The 20,712-nt window shown below is 45.5% G+C and overlaps 1 protein-coding gene across 1 annotated transcript in view; it reads right to left on the bottom strand.

The window, feature by feature from the left end:
• Nucleotides 1–5,965: 5,965 nt before the first annotated feature.
• The window catches only part of LOC311098844 (fibronectin type III domain-containing protein 7-like), a gene marked incomplete at both ends in the record, with an annotated part of 29,929 nt that continues 15,182 nt past the window's right edge, over nt 5,966–20,712 (bottom strand). Inside the window, 9 exons of the mRNA XM_084139412.1 lie at nt 5,966–5,997; nt 6,955–6,984; nt 7,620–7,877; nt 8,276–8,530; nt 9,351–9,611; nt 10,054–10,311; nt 17,296–17,550; nt 18,760–19,011; nt 19,461–19,718. Of these exons, the coding sequence (XP_083995538.1) occupies nt 5,966–5,997; nt 6,955–6,984; nt 7,620–7,877; nt 8,276–8,530; nt 9,351–9,611; nt 10,054–10,311; nt 17,296–17,550; nt 18,760–19,011; nt 19,461–19,718 (1,859 nt within the window). The remainder of the gene's footprint in view (nt 5,998–6,954; nt 6,985–7,619; nt 7,878–8,275; nt 8,531–9,350; nt 9,612–10,053; nt 10,312–17,295; nt 17,551–18,759; nt 19,012–19,460; nt 19,719–20,712) is intronic.

Raw genomic sequence — 20,712 nt, 5'->3', positions numbered from 1 at the left:
CAATGTAGAAAATAGTACAAACAGGGGCGGTGTGTTCATTAGGGCGATATGGGCGACGCACTGCCAAACGGGAAAAGGAAGGGATTTTTTTTCTAATCAATTATATCACGGCAACAGTAGTTATCAGTGTTCTAATCTAGACGTCTGATCTGCCACTAAATGTCCAATCAGGCTAAAGTCGTGCTTCAAATGGCCCCCCCCCCTTTTGGGGCGATTTCAGTCAGGTTGAAAATCGCCCAGAAGTCTCTCATAGACTCCCATGTAAAATCAATTTTTTTCAAATATCAGAGCTTTCAATACAATCTCTATGGGTTTCTGAGGGCTTGCACTTACGCGCTTTCGTCATACGTAGCATAACCATGAACGTAACTAAGAAAAGAGCGGGTAGCAGCGTCAATCAATTCACGTACTACTATCAAGATGGCTATAGCGTTCAGTGCAACTCGATTGTCTCTTTGAAATAAGTTACTTTTTGTCGGCGAACAAATCAAGATAAATTGGTAACGAAACAATTAGGACCTCCCAGACCAAATTTAATAATTCAACAGGTTTCTACTAAAGGAGGAAAGTCCTACACCCGAGGATTTTCCAAAAATTGGTACGAACGAAAAACCTGGCTAGCAGGCTGCGATGTAGGTAATGCAGTCTTCTGCTACCCCCTGCTTACTCTTTCACCCTGAAGGCGGCACGGCAGACAGCACCGCTTGGACAGCGACTGGTGTGTAACGGACATGCACCATCTTTCAGGAAAGATTAAGAAACATGAGCTGTCAAAGACCCACATGGATAGCTGTTTGAGATTGTCTGCTTTGGGGAGAGTGAACATTGCCACTCAACTGGATGAGGGATACAGGCTAGCTGTCCGCCGCCACAACGATGAGGTTAGTGTTGATAATCACAAGTTTACTGGAGAACTGAGACCAAGTAGAGATTTTGGACAGGGTGGATATGGTATAATAAAGGCAGTTTATTCAGAGGTAAAGATATCTGGAATCGCGTGCACGGACCCGTTCGTCAAACTCTTAGGGAGCTATCTGAAGTATGAAAAAAATTATGTATGCACTCACTAACTGTAAGTCGCTCTGGATAAGAGCGTCTGCTAAATGACTAAAATGTAAATGTAAATGAAGAGAGCCCCGAAACATTGTGTGCAGACATTTTATGCAATAAATGAAGTAGGTTGAATCTAGTAGTTCTGATCTTCTGATTGGTCCTGATGAGTTGGGCGAGGTCCCCTCCAGGCTAGTGTCACTGTTGCATTGGCTCTGAGTCGGGTTCTCTGTCTTCAAATGTTCAGCCTAAGAGAGGGGATTTTTGTGTGTGTGTGTGTGTGTGTTTAACAGTGATGATGTGTGTGTGTGTGTGTGTGTGTGTGTGTGTGTGTGTGTGTGTTTAACAGTGATGATGTGTGTGTGTGTGTGTTTGTGTGTGTGTGTGTGTGTGTCCTCAGAGCAAGAACTCGTGAGTTGGAAGAACTGAGAGGCCTATGGCGTGGGTGTTGTCCTTGGCCACCTGCTGACAAGGCTGACAAGATAGGACCCTTTTGTCCATTGTTATTGGATAGGAACAGAACTTATAACCAGCTCCTGACCTAAATAGATCTTAGCACAACATTTTACTCAACATATCATATTCCATATTCACTATAACAAATATATTTACTACGACATTAGCAAGAACCGCCACATCCTCAGCCGGCTAATCCAGTGTGTGAAGTTTTGCGGAGTGTTTGAGTTAGCTTTGCGAGGCAAAGATGAAACTGAGGGCTCCACCAACCCTGGTAAGCCAACACTTTTGAGATCAGTCAATAAATGCTTCTGGTATTGACTTATATGCTGCCCCTGTCTTCATGTTGTTGCTGGACATATCTTTTTTTAAATGTGTGTAGGTCACCTAAATCATCAGAAAAATTGCCCCCCCTGAGAATTTTTTCAGGAGCCGCCACTGAGTACAAATAAAGAAAAACCCTGGAATGAGTAGGTGTGCCAATGTTTATATGAATATCGCTAGCAACAACAGAATAAACAGATTTTGAATGACATACCTATAGTACAAAAGAGGACATTTTCTTCATTCTAATGATGTCCATTTTATTCATCAACTCCAAATATGAGCAAATTATCTGTATCTGACAGTGCAGCAAGTGCCGCTGGCTGCTGGAAAGATTTCTTGACTTGGACATACGTTTTTGTCAACACATGACTAACCCTTGTTTAACCAGCTAAACAGCTACTCTTAGCGATAATGTGTTTGAAGTTAACTTTCTAGCTAATAGGCTATGTTAGAGTTTACAATTCCTCTTCCAATTATAATGTGGGTAGGTCAAAATAATGAAAAACCATCTATCCAATTCTATTCATTTAATAATGTGGATTACTTCTCTTGCCATTATCATTCATCTGAAGATAACACCAGACATGCGAAAGAAAAATGTTTTGCTAACGTAAGATGGGGGTCCCTGGGTCGTCGCTTCGCGTGGGAGGGGGTCCCTGGGTCGTCGCTTCGCGTGGGAGGGGGTCCCTGGGTCGTCGCTTCGCGTGGGAGGGGGTCCCTGGGTCGTCGCTTCGCGTGGGAGGGGGTCCCTGGGTCGTTGCTTCGCGTGGGAGGGGGTCCCTGGGTCGTCGCTTCGCGTGGGAGGGGGTCCCTGGGTCGTCGCTTCGTGTGGGAGGGGGTCCCTGGGTATAGTTCATATTGTATCTACATGCTCTTATTCCATGGAGTTATTCTCTAACTTTCCATTTCAATTTAGTGACAATTATTGTTCCTATGTAGTGACATTATATCCGTTCTTTGTTATGCATTCTGACTAGGGTCCTTATCCCAAACCAGCTTTATAACAGCCACAATACTGTGTAATATTATGCTGTGTGGTTCAACTCTCGCTCTCTATATATAATAGCTTTATAATTAATGTTTCAGAGATCATTCTGAATTACTCCAAGAGGTTCATTGATTGACGCCACACAGTGTGGTAATGCAATAGGGTGTGTTTTATTGTTTGAACACTGTCAGGCAGGGGACAACAATGAATGCAATGGGAACATTCTCTGCCCTGCAATCTGATCTGACGTATCATCCATATGACATGTATGACTCCAGGCATGACTCCAGTGCACAGGAGGTTGGTGGCATCTTAATTGGGGAGAACGGGCTCGTAGTAATGGCTGGAGCAGTGTAAGTGGAATGGTATCAAATACATCAAACACATAGTTTCCATTCCATTTGCTCCGTTCCAGACATTATTATGAGCCGTCCTCCCCTCAGCAGCCGCCTGTGGTCCAGTGGTATTCTAGTAGTTCTCTCTGCTCCTCTTTCACAGTGACCAACAAACAGCGACCACTGTTACATAACATGCTTAACAACAACCCTATGGAGGCTTCCTACTTAGGGATACTTGTGTTATTTCATGTACTTAAAAAAAATAATAATCTGTGTACTGTATATTTCACAGAAAGATGTATTATGGGGCACACAGTTTCTCTCGTTTCTCTTGGGTCATAAAGGGAGACTTACATAAAGGACACACGTTGTAATGATTTCTCTCTGCTAGACAGTAGGATCAAAACCAGTTTCAGTCTGTTAGTAAAAAACTATATATGTCGGAGAAAAGACCACAGCGGATACAGATAACGAGCAATTACAAGCATTTGTAATTTAACACATTTAATGAGTCGTTTTGATTGTAGAGATTAGAATGTATAATTCACAAGCTTGCATGTCTCTTTACAGTCATATAAAATGGCATCAAGTCTTTTTCAGGTATACACTGAAGATAACACACCTTTAATAATTAACTTAATGATGGTTTGACATTAGGACACATGTTGATCCCAAAAAGCATAGATAGATGAAGTTAGAATCAAAGGAGAGGTACTGAATAAAAAGAGTGACATTTCAGCTGATTTCTTGACAGACGTGACAGACGTTGATATTAGTGGATGCAATTTCGTGTCTTTCCAGGGGATTACCTGCAATACAAGACCCAGAGCAGAGGGACAGATGTAGAACATTAGAGTTGGTGTTTATGTGCTGCTGTTGTTCAAGCCTCTTGTCTGTACGGAATGTCAGTCACTCTGCTGTCAAGGTTTCTTCCTGTTTTCCCTGTTCTTCTTCTAAGTTTTTCATTACCACTATCTAAACAGATGTGGATGATTTGATTACTGCCAGCCTTGATTAGATTGTGCCAGGCAGTGTGGGCAGGATTGAAATCAAAACCTAACCCTCATGTAGGTTGTGACATCTTCAGTTACACAAATCTCACAAAAATCTGTTTTGGAATACTGACTTTATGACCAGAATTATCCTATTTACACTTTGTAGTCAATTTTGACACTAGAATAAATGTTTCCGACTCATATCGATGCCACATAGGCCGTTTTCAACCAGAGAAGTTGGTTGTTCGGTTCAGTCGCTCTTTAATGCAAGAGGCCCTCGGTCCGGTTCCTCACGTTTCCAACACGTTTTCCATCCAGGTCGCAGACCTCTGACTGCGTTATTCAAGCATTTTTAACTATACCTCTCTGACATCTCTCTCATATCTCTATTATCTATGACACTCCTTCCTTTCTCCTCCTTCCTTCTCTCCATGTTTAATGGACAGATCTACAGTACATCACAGGATTCCCTACAGTAAACATGTCATTCACCTGTCTGTCCCAAGAGTACAGTACCCGTCTCACCTCTAAGAATACTGTATCACCTCTTCTAAGAATACTGTATCACCTCTTCTAAGAATACTGTCTCACCTCTTCTAAGAATACTGTCTCACCTCTTCTAAGAATACTGTATCACCTCTTCTAAGAATACTGTCTCACCTCTTCTAAGAATACTGTCTCACCTCTTCTAAGAATACTGCATCACCTCTTCTAAGAATACTGCATCACTTCTTCTAAGAATACTGTATCACCTCTTCTAAGAATACTGCATCACCTCTTCTAAGAATACTGTATCACCTCTTCTAAGAATACTGCATCACCTCTTCTAAGAATACTGTCTCACCTCTTCTAAGAATACTGTATCACCTCTTCTAAGAATACTGTATCACCTCTTGTAAGAATACTGTCTCACCTCTAAGAATACTGTCTCACCTCTTCTAAGAATACTGTCTCACCTCTTCTAAGAATACTGTATCATCTCTTCTAAGAATACTGTATCACCTCTTCTAAGAATACTGTATCACCTCTTCTAAGAATACTGTCTCACCTCTTTTAGGAATACTGTCTCACCTCTAAGAATACTGTCTCACCTCTAAAAATACTGTATCACCTCTTCTAAGAATACTGTCTCACCTCTTCTAAGAATACTGTCTCACCTCTAAGAATACTGTATCACCTCTTCTAAGAATGCCTGTCTGACCTGTCCTCTCAGTCTGTTGTTCCACTGGGACATTGACCTTTCTATACAAAGAGGTCTGGTCTTATAAAATCATTAATTTGGTGTGTGCTTATATTTGTCCTAATTTCAGTGTGTATTAAGACGCATTTCTGAATTGGAAAAGTGTTTTTATGATTATCCCAACTCTCCCTCGGATAGTGGGGTCATGACCAACCATTATCAACGGCAACCCTGGAGCAAGTAGGGTTAAGTGCCTTGCTCAAGGGCACATCGACAGATTTTTCACCTTGTCAGCTCAGGGATTCGAACTTACAACCTTTCGGTTACTAGCCCAACGCTCTAACCGCTAGACTATCTGCCTCTGTTATTGTTGTTGCCAACCTCATATAGACTGATGCAATTTATGGATGCTTATGCAGTTACGCGATACTCTTTATGACGTGCGGTAACACAAAGGACAGGTCTTGTGTAAGCACCTTTCTTCTGGTTCTTTCATAATTTGATGTAGTAGATGATGCTGTATAAAGTATGACACAATGAACGTTTCAAAAGTTTACACAGTTTATGTTCAGTTCATGTTTATTTTTACAGCGATGTTGATGATTTTGTTATACACAATTTTAACTCACCTCTAATCGACACTTCTCTTTCCCCGATAGATCACTAGAAAGAAGAGAAAGATAAAGTTCAACATACACTCTAAAAATTAGGTGTTCTACCTTTGGGTTCTTGGCACTGAAAAAGGCCCCCAAAAGGTACTTCCAAGAACCCCATAGGAGGTGGGGTTCATCGAGGAACCTCCTTAGTTCTTGGGGGTTCTTGCAGGAACCTAACTGCCCAACTGAAAAATGTGGATTTGAATTTGAGAAAACAGCAGGTGCAAGCACATAACTGAACATTTTTAAGATCCCCTTAATTTAAGGTAAGGTTTCTCCCTTGAATGATCTAAATTGATATTGTTTTATAATAATAATATGCCATTTAGCAGACGCTTTTATCCAAAGCGACTTACAGTCATGCGTGCATACATTTTTTTGTGTATGGGTGGTCCCGGGGATCGAACCCACTACCTTTGCGTTACAAGCACCGTGATCTATCAGCTGAGCTACAGAGGAACATATGATGATACCATCTATCTTTTCATATTTGTGCAAATGGCTGTGTTGTTTGGCATTTACTCCCTTTAAAAATTCTGTGTAAAACAGAAATGGACACAATTCAATGGATGTCAATCAACAAAGAGGTAAGAATATGTTGAGGGCTATAGCTGCATTGGGCGCAGATGACTGAACGGCCCGCTAATTAGTGTGTGTCTGCAGGTATACAGACGAGGACGCACATAAAGGTATGTACAATTGGTTTTGGTTTGTCGCATAATGTTATGCAGATCACATGTAGATGAACATTGGAGATGAACCCCAAAAGGTTATTTGAGGAACCATTAAAGGGGCTCTTTGAAGAACTTATAGAGGTTCCGCCACAGTTTCAATTTGAAGAACCCCTAAAAGAGCTTCCAGGAACCTATTCTTTTTAGAGTGTATTGGGTAGTATATACAATGTCAGTAAAGTATGCTAGCTGAGTTTCCCGGTGAAGTTTACTAGTGGACGCCGGACACTTACCCATTCCTACATTGCTTCCGGAGCAGGACACTGTAAGAGAATGAGAACAATGCCATTAGACACAAACTCACTGTAGACATTCCCAGTTTGATCTACCACATAATCTATTTATCTGCTAAGTAATTAAGTAAATAACTAATCAACTAACCACCTAACTAACAACTAATCAACTACTAACTAACCAACTAATTAGCTAACTAACTAACCAACTAACTAACTAACTAACTAACTAACTAACTAACTAACTAAATAACAAACTACTAACGAACGAACGAATAAACAAACAAAGTAAATAACTAATCAACTAATCAACTAACCACCTAACTAACAACTAATCAACTAACCAACTACTAACTAACTAACTAACTAATTAACCAACTAACTAACCAACTAACTAGCTATGAACTACAAACGAACTAACCACTAACTACTAACTAACTACTAACTACTAACTAAATAACTAACTACAAGCTAACCACTAACAAACTACTAACCATCTAAATAACGACTGACTAACAAACTAACTAACTACTAGCTACTAACTAACTACTAACTAACTACTAACTACTAACTAACTAACTAACTAACTACTAACTAACTAAATAACAATTAACTAACTAACTACTAACTACTAACTAACTAACTAACTACACACACTCACTCACCAGAGTAGATCCTGCGGGGACAGAATGTGACTTTGCTCCCGTCCTGATTGACAGGTGCCACCACCATGGTGTAGATGTCCCCACACATGACATTGGCCACTTCACAGGAGCTGCTGAGGGGCGAGGGGACGCAGGTGTGATTGGTGCCTGTCCCAATCAGGTCCACCGTGTGGTTCTGGGGGCCCGAGGAGCGCCAGTACGCCCTCAGAGAGTTGTTGGCCATCTGGTAGAGCTTGACACTCGATGGACAACAGGCGCCTGGGAGCAAAGATTGAAGATTTATATGACGTGGTCTTGAATGGACAGGATGCAAATTGGGGGAAAATATTGGTGTTTGTTGGTAATTTTTTTGCAGTTTGTTGAGTGAACAAGAATGTTGCGTGTGTTCATGCATGTATGTGTGTGTGGGTGTGTTTGCAGTATATCGACCTTTGACTAACTGTGTGTATGTGTGTGTATGTATGTATGTGTGTGTGTGTGTGTGTGTGTGTCTGTGTGTGTGTTTGTGTGTGTGTGTCTGTGTGTCTGTGTGTGTGTGTGTCTTTGTGTCTGTGTGTGTCTGTGTGTCTGTGTGTGTCTCTGTGTGTTTGTGTGTGTCTCTGTGTGTTTGTGTGTGTGTGTGTGTGTGTGTGTGTGTGTAGCCTGTGCGTACTAACTGGATGAGAAGCCATGATAGCTGCATTCTGCCTTGTGGCCTGTCCTGCTGATGGCCTCCATGCTCACGCTGTAGTTGGTACCGCAGGTGATGCATCCCATCAGGCAGTGTGTGTCCATGGTGTGGCACTTGGCGTGTCCCCGCGATGAAGTCAGCGCCGTGACATAGGAGCGCGCCCCTGTAGCGGGGGACCAGGTGACGTTGGTCATGGCCTGGGTCACCTGGTCTACTGTCAGGGTGGGGGGGCAGCAGGGACCTGGCGAGGGAACAGAACAGAACAGAGGCTTAGGTATCTGGTTAAAACTAGTGCACTGCATAGGGAATACAGTGTCATATGAGACAGCCCGAGAGTTATCTGTATATATATTGTCTGTATATCAATGGTCTGTATAATCAATGGTCTGTATATATATGGTCTATATATCAATGGTCTGTATATCTATGGTCTATATATCTATGGTATGTATATCTATGGTCTGTATAATCTATGGTCTATATATCTATGGTATGTATATCTATGGTCTGTATAATCTATGGTATGTATATCTATGGTCTGTATAATCTATGGTCTGTATATCTATGGTCTGTATATCTATGGTCTGTATATCTATGGTCTATATATCTATGGTCTGTATATCTATGGTCTGTATAATCTATGGTCTATATATCTATGGTCTGTATATCTATGGTCTGTATAATCTATGGTATGTATATCTATGGTCTGTATAATCTATGGTATGTATATCTATGGTCTGTATAATCTATGGTCTGTATATCTATGGTCTGTATAATCTATGGTATGTATATCTATGGTCTGTATAATCTATGGTATGTATATCTATGGTCTGTATAATCTATGGTCTGTATATCTATGGTCTGTATATCTATGGTCTGTATAATCTATGGTCTGTATAATCTATGGTCTGTATATCTATGGTCTATATATCTATGGTCTGTATATCTATGGTTCAAATAACATCCTATTCCCCATATTGCACTACTTATGACCAAACAGGATATCATTTTAGATTTGCCCTAACATACACATTCACTCTGTCATACAGGGTTTCCCGCACCTGTTTCCAGGGGCACGCTATAGCTGGGCAGGCTTGTCCCCACTGCTGTCCTGGCGTACGCTGTGACATCATAGGTGACTCCGCAGGGCAGCTGTGTGAGCTGGCAAGAGGTGGAGCGTGATTGACAGGTGAGTGTGTCTGTGTGGCTCACGGCTGTGACAGTGTAGGTGGTGTTGGGGGTGTTAGGGGCAGTATACTGGACACTGACACTCGAGGATGAGTTGTTCTGAGACACACTCAGGATCTCTGGAGAACAGGGAGCTAGAGGAGAGACGAGAGGTTAATGGACTGGTTGATTTGTTAATTGGTTGATTGGTTAATTTGTTGATAGGTTAATTGGGTGATTGGCTAATTAGTTGATTGGCTGAAGCTTATCCTTGTATTGTACACAGGAGTTTGGTTGCACCTTAATTAGGGAGAACAGGCTCGTGGTAATGGCTGGAGCAGAAAAAGTGGAATGGTATCAAACACATCAAATACATGGTTTCCATGGTTTCCATGTGTTTGATCCCATTCCATTTGCTCCGTTTCAGACATTATTATGAGCCGTCCACCCCTCAGCAGTCTCCACTGGTCTTGTAATGGTAAAGTGAGATGCCGTATAGAATAAAGACAGTAAAGTTGAAGAAGAGCTGATCTCATTCTTAAAATAAAATGTTTTCTATGTCTATGTTTGTTCCTATTGTATTGATGTGTGTTTTACCTGTCTCATGTGTGTGAGGTTTGCAGGTGCGGTTGCAGCCTCGTATCTCGCTGCATGGTGTCACCACCACACTGTACTGTGTGTTACAGCGCAGGTCGGACAGAGCACACACAGGCGCCGTGTCGTTACAGTGGATGACATCATCAATCTCCTCCGCCGTCGTCTCGTATAGCTCCGCCCCCCGCACTGACAACCACATGATCTCCAGGGTCTCCGTGGAAACCAGTGCTATGGTAATATCCTCTGGGCAACAGGGAACTGGGGAGGAAGAAAAGAGAGATGAGTGACTTGACAAAGCTGTGTGTGTGTGTGTGTCTATGTGTGTGTGTGTGTGTATGTCTATGTGTGTGTGTATGTGTGTGTGTGTGTGTGTGTGTCTGTGTGTGTCTGTGTGTGTATGTGTGTCTGTGTGTGTATGTGTGTGTGTGTGTGTGTGTGTGTGTGTGTGTGTGTGTGTGTGTGTGTGTGTGTGTGTGTGTGTGTGTGTATGTGTGTGTGTGTGTGTGTCTATGTGTGTGTGTCTGTGTGTGTCTGTGTGTGTGTATCAAATCAAATCAAATCAAATTTTATTGGTCACATGCGCCGAATACAACAGGTGCAGACATTACAGTGAAATGCTTACTTACAGCCCTTAACCAACAGTGCATTTATTTTAAACAAAAAAAAGTAAGGATAAAACAACAACAACAAAAAGTGTTGAGAAAAAAAGAGCAGAAGTAAAATAAAGTGACAGTAGGGAGGCTATATATACAGGGGGGTACCGTTGCAGAGTCAATGTGCGGGGGCACCGGCTAGTTGAGGTAGTTGAGGTAATATGTACATGTGGGTAGAGTTAAAGTGACTATGCATAAATACTTAACAGAGTAGCAGCAGCGTAAAAAGGATGGGGTGGGGGGGCAGTGCAAATAGTCCGGGTAGCCATGATTAGCTGTTCAGGAGTCTTATGGCTTGGGGGTAGAAGCTGTTGAGAAGTCTTTTGGACCTAGACTTGGCACTCCGGTACCGCTTGCCGTGCGGTAGCAGAGAGAACAGTCTATGACTAGGGTGGCTGGAGTCTTTGACAATTTTGAGGGCCTTCCTCTGACACCGCCTGGTATAGAGGTCCTGGATGGCAGGAAGCTTTTCCCCAGTGATGTACTGGGCCGTACGCACTACCCTCTGTAGTGCCTTGCGGTCAGAGGCCAAGCAGTTGCCGTACCAGGCGGTGATGCAACCAGTCAGGATGCTCTCGATGGTGCAGCTGTAGAATTTTTTGAGGATCTGAGGACCCATGCCAAATCTTTTTAGTCTCCTGAGGGGGAATAGGCTTTGTCGTGCCCTCTTCACGACTGTCTTGGTGTGTTTGGACCATGATAGTTCGTTGGTGATGTGGACACCAAGGAACTTGAAGCTCTCAACCTGTTCCACTACAGCCCCGTCGATGAGAATGGGGGCGTGCTCATTCCTCTTTTTTTTCCTGTAGTCCACAATCAGCTCCTTTGTCTTGGTCACGTTGAGGGAGAGGTTGTTGTCCTGGCACCACACGGCCAGATCTCTGACCTCCTCCCTATAGGCTGTCTCATCGTTGTCGGTGATCAGGCCTACCACTGTTGTGTCGTCGGCAAACTTAATGATGGTGTTGGAGTCGTGCCTGGCCATGCAGTCATGGGTGAACAGAGAGTACAGGAGGGGACTGAGCACGCACCCCCGAGGGGCCCCCGTGTTGAGGATCAGTGTGGCAGATGTGTTGTTACCTACCCTTACCACCTGGGGGCGGCCCGTCAGGAAGTCCAGGATCCAGTTGCAGAGGGAGGTGTTTAGTCCCAGGATCCTTAGCTTAGTGATGAGCTTAGAGGGCACTATGGTGTTGAATGCTGAGCTGTAGTCAATGAATAGCATTCTCACGTAGGTGTTCCTCTTGTCCAGGTGGGAAAGGGCAGTGTGGAGTGCGATAGAGATTGCATCATCTGTGGATCTGTTGGGGCGGTATGCAAATTGGAGTGGGTCTAGGGTTTCTGGGATTATGCTGTTGATGTGAGCCATGACCAGTCTTTCAAAGCACTTCATGGCTACAGACGTCAGTGCTACGGGTCGGTAGTCATTTAGGCAGGTTATCTTAGAGTTCTTGGGCACGGGGACTATGGTGGTCTGCTTGAAACATGTTGGTATTACAGACTCAGTCAGGGACATGTTGAAAATGTCAGTGAAGACACTTGCCAGTTGGTCAGCACATGCTCGGAGTACACGTCCTGGTAATCCGTCTGGCCCTGCGGCCTTGTGAATGTTGACCTGCTTAGAAGTCTTACTCACATCGGCTACGGAGAGCGTGATCACATAGTCATCCGGAACAGCTGGTGCTCTCATGCATGCTTCAGTGTTGCTTGCCTCGAAGCGAGCATAGAAGTGGTTTAGCTCGTCTGGTAGGCTTGTGTCACTGGGCAGCTCGCGGCTGTGCTTCCCTTTGTAGTCTGTAATAGTTTTCAAGCCCTGCCACATCCGACGAGCGTCAGAGCCAGTGTAGTATGATTCAATCTTAGACCTCTATTGACTCTTTGCCTGTTTGATGGTTCGTCGGAGGTCATAACGGGATTTCTTATAAGCGTCCGGGTTAGAGTCCCGTTCCTTGAAAGCGGCAGCTCTACCCTTTAGCTCAGTGCGGATGTTTCCTGTAATCCATGGCTTCTGGTTGGGGTATGTACGTACGGTCACTGTGGGGACGACATCATCGATGCACTTATTGATGAAGCCAGTGACTGATGTGGTGTACTCCTCAATGCTGTCTGAAGAATCCCGGAACATGTTCCAGTCTGTGCTAGCAAAACAGTCCTGTAGCTTAGCATCTGCGTCATCTGACCACTTTTTTATTAACCGAATCACTGGTGCTTCCTGCTTCAGTTTTTGCTTATAAGCAGGAATCAGGAGGATAGAGTTATGGTCAGATTTACCAAATGGAGGGCGAGGGAGAGCTTTGTATGCGTCTCTGTGTGTGGAGTAAAGGTGGTCTAGAGTTTTTTTCCCTCTGGTTGCACATTTAACATGCTGGTAGAAATTAGGTAGAACGGATTTAAGTTTCCCTGCATTAAAGTCCCCGGCCACTAGGAGCGCTGCATCTGGATGAGCGTTTTCCTGTTGATTAATGGCCTTGTACAACTCATTCAGTGCAATCTTAATGCCAGCATTGGTTTGTGGTGGTAAATAGACAGCTATGAAAAATATAGATGAAAACTCTCTTGGTAAATAGTGTGGTCTACAGCTTATCATAAGATACTCTACCTCAGGCGAGCAAAACCTCGAGACTTCCTTAGTATTTGATTTTGTGCACCAGCTGTTGTTTACAAATATACATAGACCGCCACCCCTTGTCTTACCAGAGTCAACCGTTCTGTCCTGCCGATGTAGCGTATAGCCTGCTAGCTGAATGTTATCATTGTTGTCGTTCAGCCACGACTCCGTGAAACATAAGATATTACATTTACATTTTACATTTTAGTCATTTAGCAGACGCTCTTATCCAGAGCGACTTACAGGAGCAATTAGGGTTAAGTGCCTTGCTCAAGGGCACATTTACGTCATTTAGCAGAGGCTCTTATCAAGAGCGACTCACAAATTGGTGCATTCACCCTATAGCCAGTGGGATAACCACTTTACAATTTTGGGGGGGGGGGGGGGGGGGGTAGAAGGATTACTTTATCCTATCCCAGGTATTCCTTAAAGAGGTGGGGTTTCAAATGTCTCCGGAAGGTGGTGAGTGACTCCGCTGTCCTGGCGTCGTGAGGGAGCTTGTTCCACCATTGGGGTGCCAGAGCAGCGAACAGTTTTGACTGGGCTGAGCGGGAACTATGCTTCCGCAGAGGAAGGGGAGCCAGCAGGCCAGAGGTGGATGAACGCAATGCCCTCGTTTGGGTGTAGGGACTGATCAGAGCCCGAAGGTACAGAGGTGCCGTTCCCCTCACTGCTCCATAGGCAAGCACCATGGTCTTGTAACGGATGCGAGCTTCAACTGGAAGCCAGTGGAGTGTGCGGAGGAGGGGGGTGACGTGAGAGAACTTGGGAAGGTTGAACACCAGACGGGCTGCGGCATTCTGGATGAGTTGTAGGGGTTTAATGGCACAGGCAGGGAGGCCAGCCAACAGCGAGTTGCAGTAGTCCAGACGGGAGATGACAAGTGCCTGGATTAGGACCTGTGCCGCTTCCTGTGTAAGGCAGGGTCGTACTCTCCGAATGTTGTAGAGCATGAACCTGCAGGAGCGGGTCACCGCCTTGATGTTAGCGGAGAACGACAGGGTGTTGTCCAGGGTCACGCCAAGGCTCTTCGCACTCTGGGAGGAGGACACAACGGAGTTGTCAACCGTGATGGCGAGATCATGGAACGGGCAGTCCTTCCCCGGGAGGAAGAGCAGCTCCGTCTTGCCAGGGTTCAGCTTGAGGTGGTGATCCGTCATCCATACTGATATGTCTGCCAGACATGCAGAGATGCGATTCGCCACCTGGTTATCAGAAGGGGGAAAGGAGAAGATTAGTTGTGTATCGTCAGCGTAGCAATGATAGGAGAGGCCATGTGAGGATATGACAGAGCCAAGTGACTTGGTGTATAGGGAGAAAAGGAGAGGGCCTAGAACTGAGCCCTGGGGGACACCAGTGGTGAGAGCACGTGGTGCGGAGACAGCTTCTCGCCACGCCACTTGGTAGGAGCGACCGGTCAGGTAGGACGCAATCCAGGAGTGAGCCGCGCCGGAGATGCCCAGCTCGGAGAGGGTGGAGAGGAGGATCTGATGGTTCACAGTATCAAAGGCAGCAGACAGGTCTAGAAGGACAAGAGCAGAGGAGAGAGAGTTAGCTTTAGCAGTGCGGAGAGCCTCCGTGACACAGAGAAGAGCAGTCTCAGTTGAATGACCAGTCCTGAAACCTGACTGGTTTGGATCAAGAAGGTCATTCTGAGAGAGATAGCAAGAGAGTTGGCTAAAGACGGCACGCTCAATAGTTTTGGAAAGAAAAGAAAGAAGGGATACTGGTCTGTAGTTGTTGACATCAGTGGGATCGAGTGTTGGTTTTTTGAGAAGGGGAGCAACTCTCGCTCTCTTGAAGACGGAAGGGACATGGCCAGCGGTCAAGGATGAGTTGATCAGCGAGGTGAGGTAGGGGAGAAGGTCACCGGAGATGGTCTGGAGAAGAGAGGAGGGGATGGGGTCAAGCGGGCAGGTTGTTGGGCGGCCTGCAGTCACAAGTCGCAGGATTTTATCTGGAGAGAGAGGGGAGAAAGAAGTCAAAGCATTGGGTAGGGCAGTGTGAGTAGGACCAGCAGTGTCATTAGACTTAACAAACGAGGATCGGATGTCGTCAACCTTCTTTTCAAAGTGGTTGACGAAGTCATCCACAGAGAGAGAGGAGGGGGGGGGGGGGGGGGGGGGGGGGGGGGATTCAGCAGGGAGGAAAATGTGGCAAAGAGCTTCCTAGGGTTAGAGGCAGATGCTTGGAATTTAGAGTGGTAGAAAGTGGCCTTAGCAGCAGAAACAGATGAAGAAAATGTAGAGAGGAGGGAGTGAAAAGATGCCAGGTCGGCAGGGAGTTTAGTTTTCTTCCATTTCCGCTCCGCTGCCCGGAGCTCTGTTCTGTGAGCTCGCAGTGAGTCATCAAGCCACGGAGCTGGAGGGGAGGACGGAGCCGGCCGGGAGGATAGGGGACACAGAGAGTCAAAGGATGCAGAAAGGGAGGAGAGGAGGGTTGAGGAGGCAGAGTCAGGAGATTGGAGGGAGAAGGATTGAGCAGAGGGAAGAGATGATAGGATGGAAGAGGAGAGAGTAGTGGGAGAGAGAGAGCGAAGGTTGCGGCGGCGCATTACCATCTGTGTAGGGGCAGAGTGAGTAGTGTGGGAGGAGAGCGAGAGAGAAAAGGAAACAAAGTAGTGGTCGGAGACATGGAGGGGAGTTGCAGTGAGATTAGTGGAAGAGCAGCATCTAGTAAAGATGAGGTCAAGCGTATTGCCTGCCTTGTGAGTAGGGGGGGACGGTGAGAGGGTGAGGTCAAAAGAGGAGAGGAGTGGAAAGAAGGAGGCAGAGAGAAATGAGTCAAATGTAGACGTAGGGAGGTTGAAATCCCCCAAAACTGTGAGGGGTGAGCCATCCTCAGGAAAGGAGCTTATGAAGGCGTCAAGCTCATTGATGAACTCTCCAAGGGAACCTGGAGGGCGATAGATGACAAGGATATTAAGCTTAAATGGGCTAGTGACTGTGACAGCATGGAATTCAAATGAGGAGATAGACAGATGGGTTAGGGGAAAAATTGAGAATGTCCACTTGGGAGAGATGAGGATTCCTGTGCCACCACCCCTCTGACCAGATGCTCTCGGGGTATGCGAGAACACATGGTCAGACGAGGAGAGAGCAGTAGGAGTAGCAGTGTTTTCAGTGGTAATCCATGTTTCCGTCAGCGCCAGGAAGTCGAGGGAATGGAGGTTAGCATAGGCTGGGATGAAGTCAGCTTTGTTGACCGCAGAACGGCAGTTCCAGAGGCTGCCTGAGACCTGGAACTCCAGGTGTGGGGTGCGTGCAGGGACCACCAGGTTAGAGAGGCAGCAGCCACGCGGTGTGAGGCGTTTGTGTGGCCTGTGCGGAGAGGAGAGAACAGGGATAGGCAGAGGCATAGTTGACAGGCTGTAGCAAATGGCTACAATAATGCAGAGGCTACATTAATGTCCCGTTGGTAGGATAACCGTAATCTTAAATCGTCCATTTTATTCTCAAAAGCTTGAACGTTGGCTAATAGGATTGATGGAAGAGGCAGTTTACTCGCTCGCCGTCGGATCCTTACAAGGCACCCGGATCTGCGTCCGCGATATCTCCGTCTCTTCCTCACGCGAATGACGGGGATCTGGGCCTTGTCGGGTGTCTGTAGAATATCCTTCGCGACCGCCTCATTGAAGAAAAAATCTTCGTCCAATGCGAGGTGAGTAATCGCTGTCCTGATATCCAGAAGCTCTTTTTGGTTATAAGAGACGATGGCAGAAACATTATGTACAAAATAAATTACAAATAACGCGGAAAAACACACATAATAGTACAATTGGTTAGAGGGCTGTAAAACGGCAGCCATCTTCTCCGGCGCTGTTCTGGATCATCATGTGTGTGTGTCTGTGTGTGTCTGTGTGTGTGTGTGTGTGTGTGTGTGTGTGTGTGTGTGTGTCTGTGTGTTGTGTGTTTGTGCGTGCGTGCGTGTGTGTGTGTGTGTGTGTGTGTGTGTGTGTGTGGACAGTATTATAACTCTTACCGGTCGTATAGTTGAACACTTCTCCCTGTGGACTGGAGCCAGCCAGGTTGTAGCTGAACATGGTGATGAGGTAGGTGTAGCCACACATGCAGTGGAAGTGACAGGTGGTGTCAGTTGTGTTACAACGCTCTTCAGACCCATCGTCTCTCTTGATAAAGGCAATGTAGTACTCCACCAGGGGCATCTCAGTCCACGTTATCCAGCAGCTGCCCGCCTGCCGCTCCTCTACCCAGATACGCTCCAGAGGGCACGGGACTGACAGAGAGACACAAGAGCGATATACATATAATTCCAGACATGACTCTATATCATATAGACCTTATACCATAGTAATAAAATACATTACTATTGCACATTGATGACAGAGAGAGACAAGAGATATTAGCATAAAATTACATTACCTTATAATCGTAGTAATAACATTGGGGAATTATACAGAGTTCACCTCTGAAGGTCATCTTACATTGACCTCATACCATTGTAATAACACTGGAAAGACTTGTGTTAGTAGGGATACAGTGTAGTGTTGCAAGTACATGCCAATACACTGTATCTGCCTGCCCTCAAGGACATCTACAGCACCCTGTGTCACAGGAAGATCATCAAGGACCTCAGCCACCTGAGCCACAGCCAAGACAGTACAGGTGCATCAAAGCTGGGAACGAGAGACTGAGAAACAGCTTCTAACTCCAGGCAATCAGACTGTTAAATAGTCACCACTAGCCAGCCTCCGCCCAGTACCCTGCCCTGAACCTTAGTCACCACTAGCCGGCCTCCGCCCAGTACCCTGCCCTGAACCTTAGTCACCACTAGCCGGCCTCCGCCCAGTACCCTGCCCTGAACCTTAGTCACCACTAGCCGGCCTCCGCCAAGTACCCTGCCCTGAACCTTAGTCACCACTAGCCGGCCTCCGCCCAGTACCCTGCCCTGAACCTTAGTCACCACTAGCCGGCCTCCGCCCAGTACCCTGCCCTGAACCTTAGTCACCACTAGCCGGCCTCCGCCCAGTACCCTGCCCTGAACCTTAGTCACCACTAGCCGGCCTCCGCCCAGTACCCTGCCCTGAACCTTAGTCACTGTTCTAGCCGGCTACCACCCGGTACTCTACCCAGCACCTTAGAGACTGCTACCCTATGTACATAGAGTCATTGAACACTGGTCACTTTAATAAAGTTTTCATACTGTTTCACCCACTTTATATGGTGATACTGTTTTCTTGTTATGGCTCATCCTATATAACCATTTTCTTTATTTTTCTGCATTATGTGTGTATTATTTTTATTGTTAGGTATTACTGCACATTTGGAGCTAGCATCACAAGTATTTTGCTGCACCTGTGATAACATCTGCAAATCTGTATACTCGACCAATAAACTTTTATTTGATTTATCGCTAGGATTTTGGTGTTAGGGGTCAGAGCTAGAGGTAAGAGGTCAAGGGTCAGGGGTCAGGGGGTAAACATACATGTGATGAATTCCTGAGGGTCAGAGGGGTTGCTGGGTCCAGCGCTGTTCTCGGCAGTAACAGTCACACTGTGGTTCTGACCGCAGCTCAGCGGGATGATGGTACAGAACATCTTTGAGGCAGAGCAGTTCTGACCAGTAGAAGTCCTGGCCAAGTAGACGTCTGCCCCGCGCACCATCTGCCAGGAGACTGCCAACCCCACAGACCTGCTCTGGGTGAAGAACAGCTGGATGGCCTCAGGGCTGAGAGGACCTAGTGGGGACACAGAGAGACACATACAGTTATTCAAAGAACGACACAAAAAAATACATTTACTGATATGAACATATTCACATAGACACACTCATCTAGATGGCATTTACAGTCATACCTGGGTTCTAATGAACTGTGCCTACCACTAGTGGACAGGCTATGACGGAAAATTGCACCAGCACCATAGCAGACTCCTCACACCAAGTGACTCTTCCAGGTTTTGACAATTTGAAGGACTGATTTGATATGCTGATTATGTGTTACATTATGTCTATTGTTCAGTACTGCGTCTCTACACACAAAGCATAAATAACTTTTCCCTTTCTGGCATCTTGCCAGGTCTCTCTCTCTCTCTCGGGAGATGTTGAAACTTCTCCTGAGAGGTTTTAATACAAGCTACAGTATATTAAGTTAATATTATTAACCAAACACCCAGTTGCTATGCTTACGGGTGATCTGACACACGGTGAGGTCGTCTCCGGGGCGACCGTCCAGGTCCCAGGCTGTGCCCTTGATGCAGTAGATGGTGCCAGGCTCCAGGTCATCAAAGGTCATGAAGGGGTCGCTGGTGTTGAGTTTGAGGCGAGAGTTGGAGCCCTCCCTGATGATGCAGAGGGTGTAGAGGACGGCGTGGTCGACCGGAGACCAGGTCACCAGGATGGTGTCATTACTGGGAGAGGTGGAGTTGAGCTGTGGGGCCATCACCACTGAAGAGGGGTAAGGGAGATAAAAGGTAGATTAATAAACTAATAGATGGATGTGATGAAAGGAGGCAGAGAGAGAGAGAGAGAGAGAGAGAGAGAGAGAGAGAGAGAGGCAGAGAGGCAGAGAGAGAGGCAGAGAGAGAGAGGCAGAGAGAGAGAGAGAGAGAGAGAGAGAGAGAGAGAGAGAGAGAGAGAGAGAGAGACAGAGAGAGAGAGAGAGAGAGAGAGAGAGAGAGAGAGAGAGAGAGAGAGAGAGAGAGAATACTATCCTGTAAGGAAACAAACCTAGCCAAACAGAGAGTCTTTTTTGTTTGCTAGTGAAACATAATCATTTTTCCTGTCCTTATGATACGTCCAGTTCTCCTTGGGGAGAGGAGAACCTAGTTCTCATGGTGTCCCTTTTCAAATTCTGATATGTTTTAAGGCTTAAATGGGGAGATACAGTTTCCACCCCAGGCACCCACTATGACAATAGAGCTGTGAAACTGCACTCCATTATGACTCTAGGTAGGAGATAGCAGCCCTTTGTCTTTCAGACAGTATGGAGAGGTAGCGTTTCAGTCATGATACAGTCATTACGGTCTTAAGTAAACAACTTTTAATTTCAGTTGAAGAGTGATTGAAAGTTGTGGGATAATTGTCCTTTTACTTTCTAATTATTGTAACAAACATACTTTTTTTTGTTTGTTAATCTGAACAGGTGTATGTGAACAGGTGTATGTGAACAGGTGTATGTATCTAAACAGGTGTATGTGAACAGGTGTATAAACCTGGACAGGTGTATGTATCTAAACAGGTGTATCTAAACAGGTGTATGTATTACATTTTTATTTTTTATTTTAGTCATTTAGCAGACGCTCTTATCCAGAGCGACTTACAGGAGCAATTAGGGTTAAGTGCCTTGCTTAAGGGCACATCGACAGATTTTTCACCTAGTCAGCTTGGGGATTAGAACCAGCGACCTTTCGGTTACTGGCACAACGCTCTTACCCACTAA

Source organism: Coregonus lavaretus, assembly GCF_964263955.1.
Source record: "Coregonus lavaretus genome assembly, chromosome: 23".
Classification (NCBI taxonomy): domain Eukaryota; kingdom Metazoa; phylum Chordata; class Actinopteri; order Salmoniformes; family Salmonidae; genus Coregonus; species Coregonus lavaretus.
This window is presented reverse-complemented; position numbering and strand designations above follow the sequence as displayed.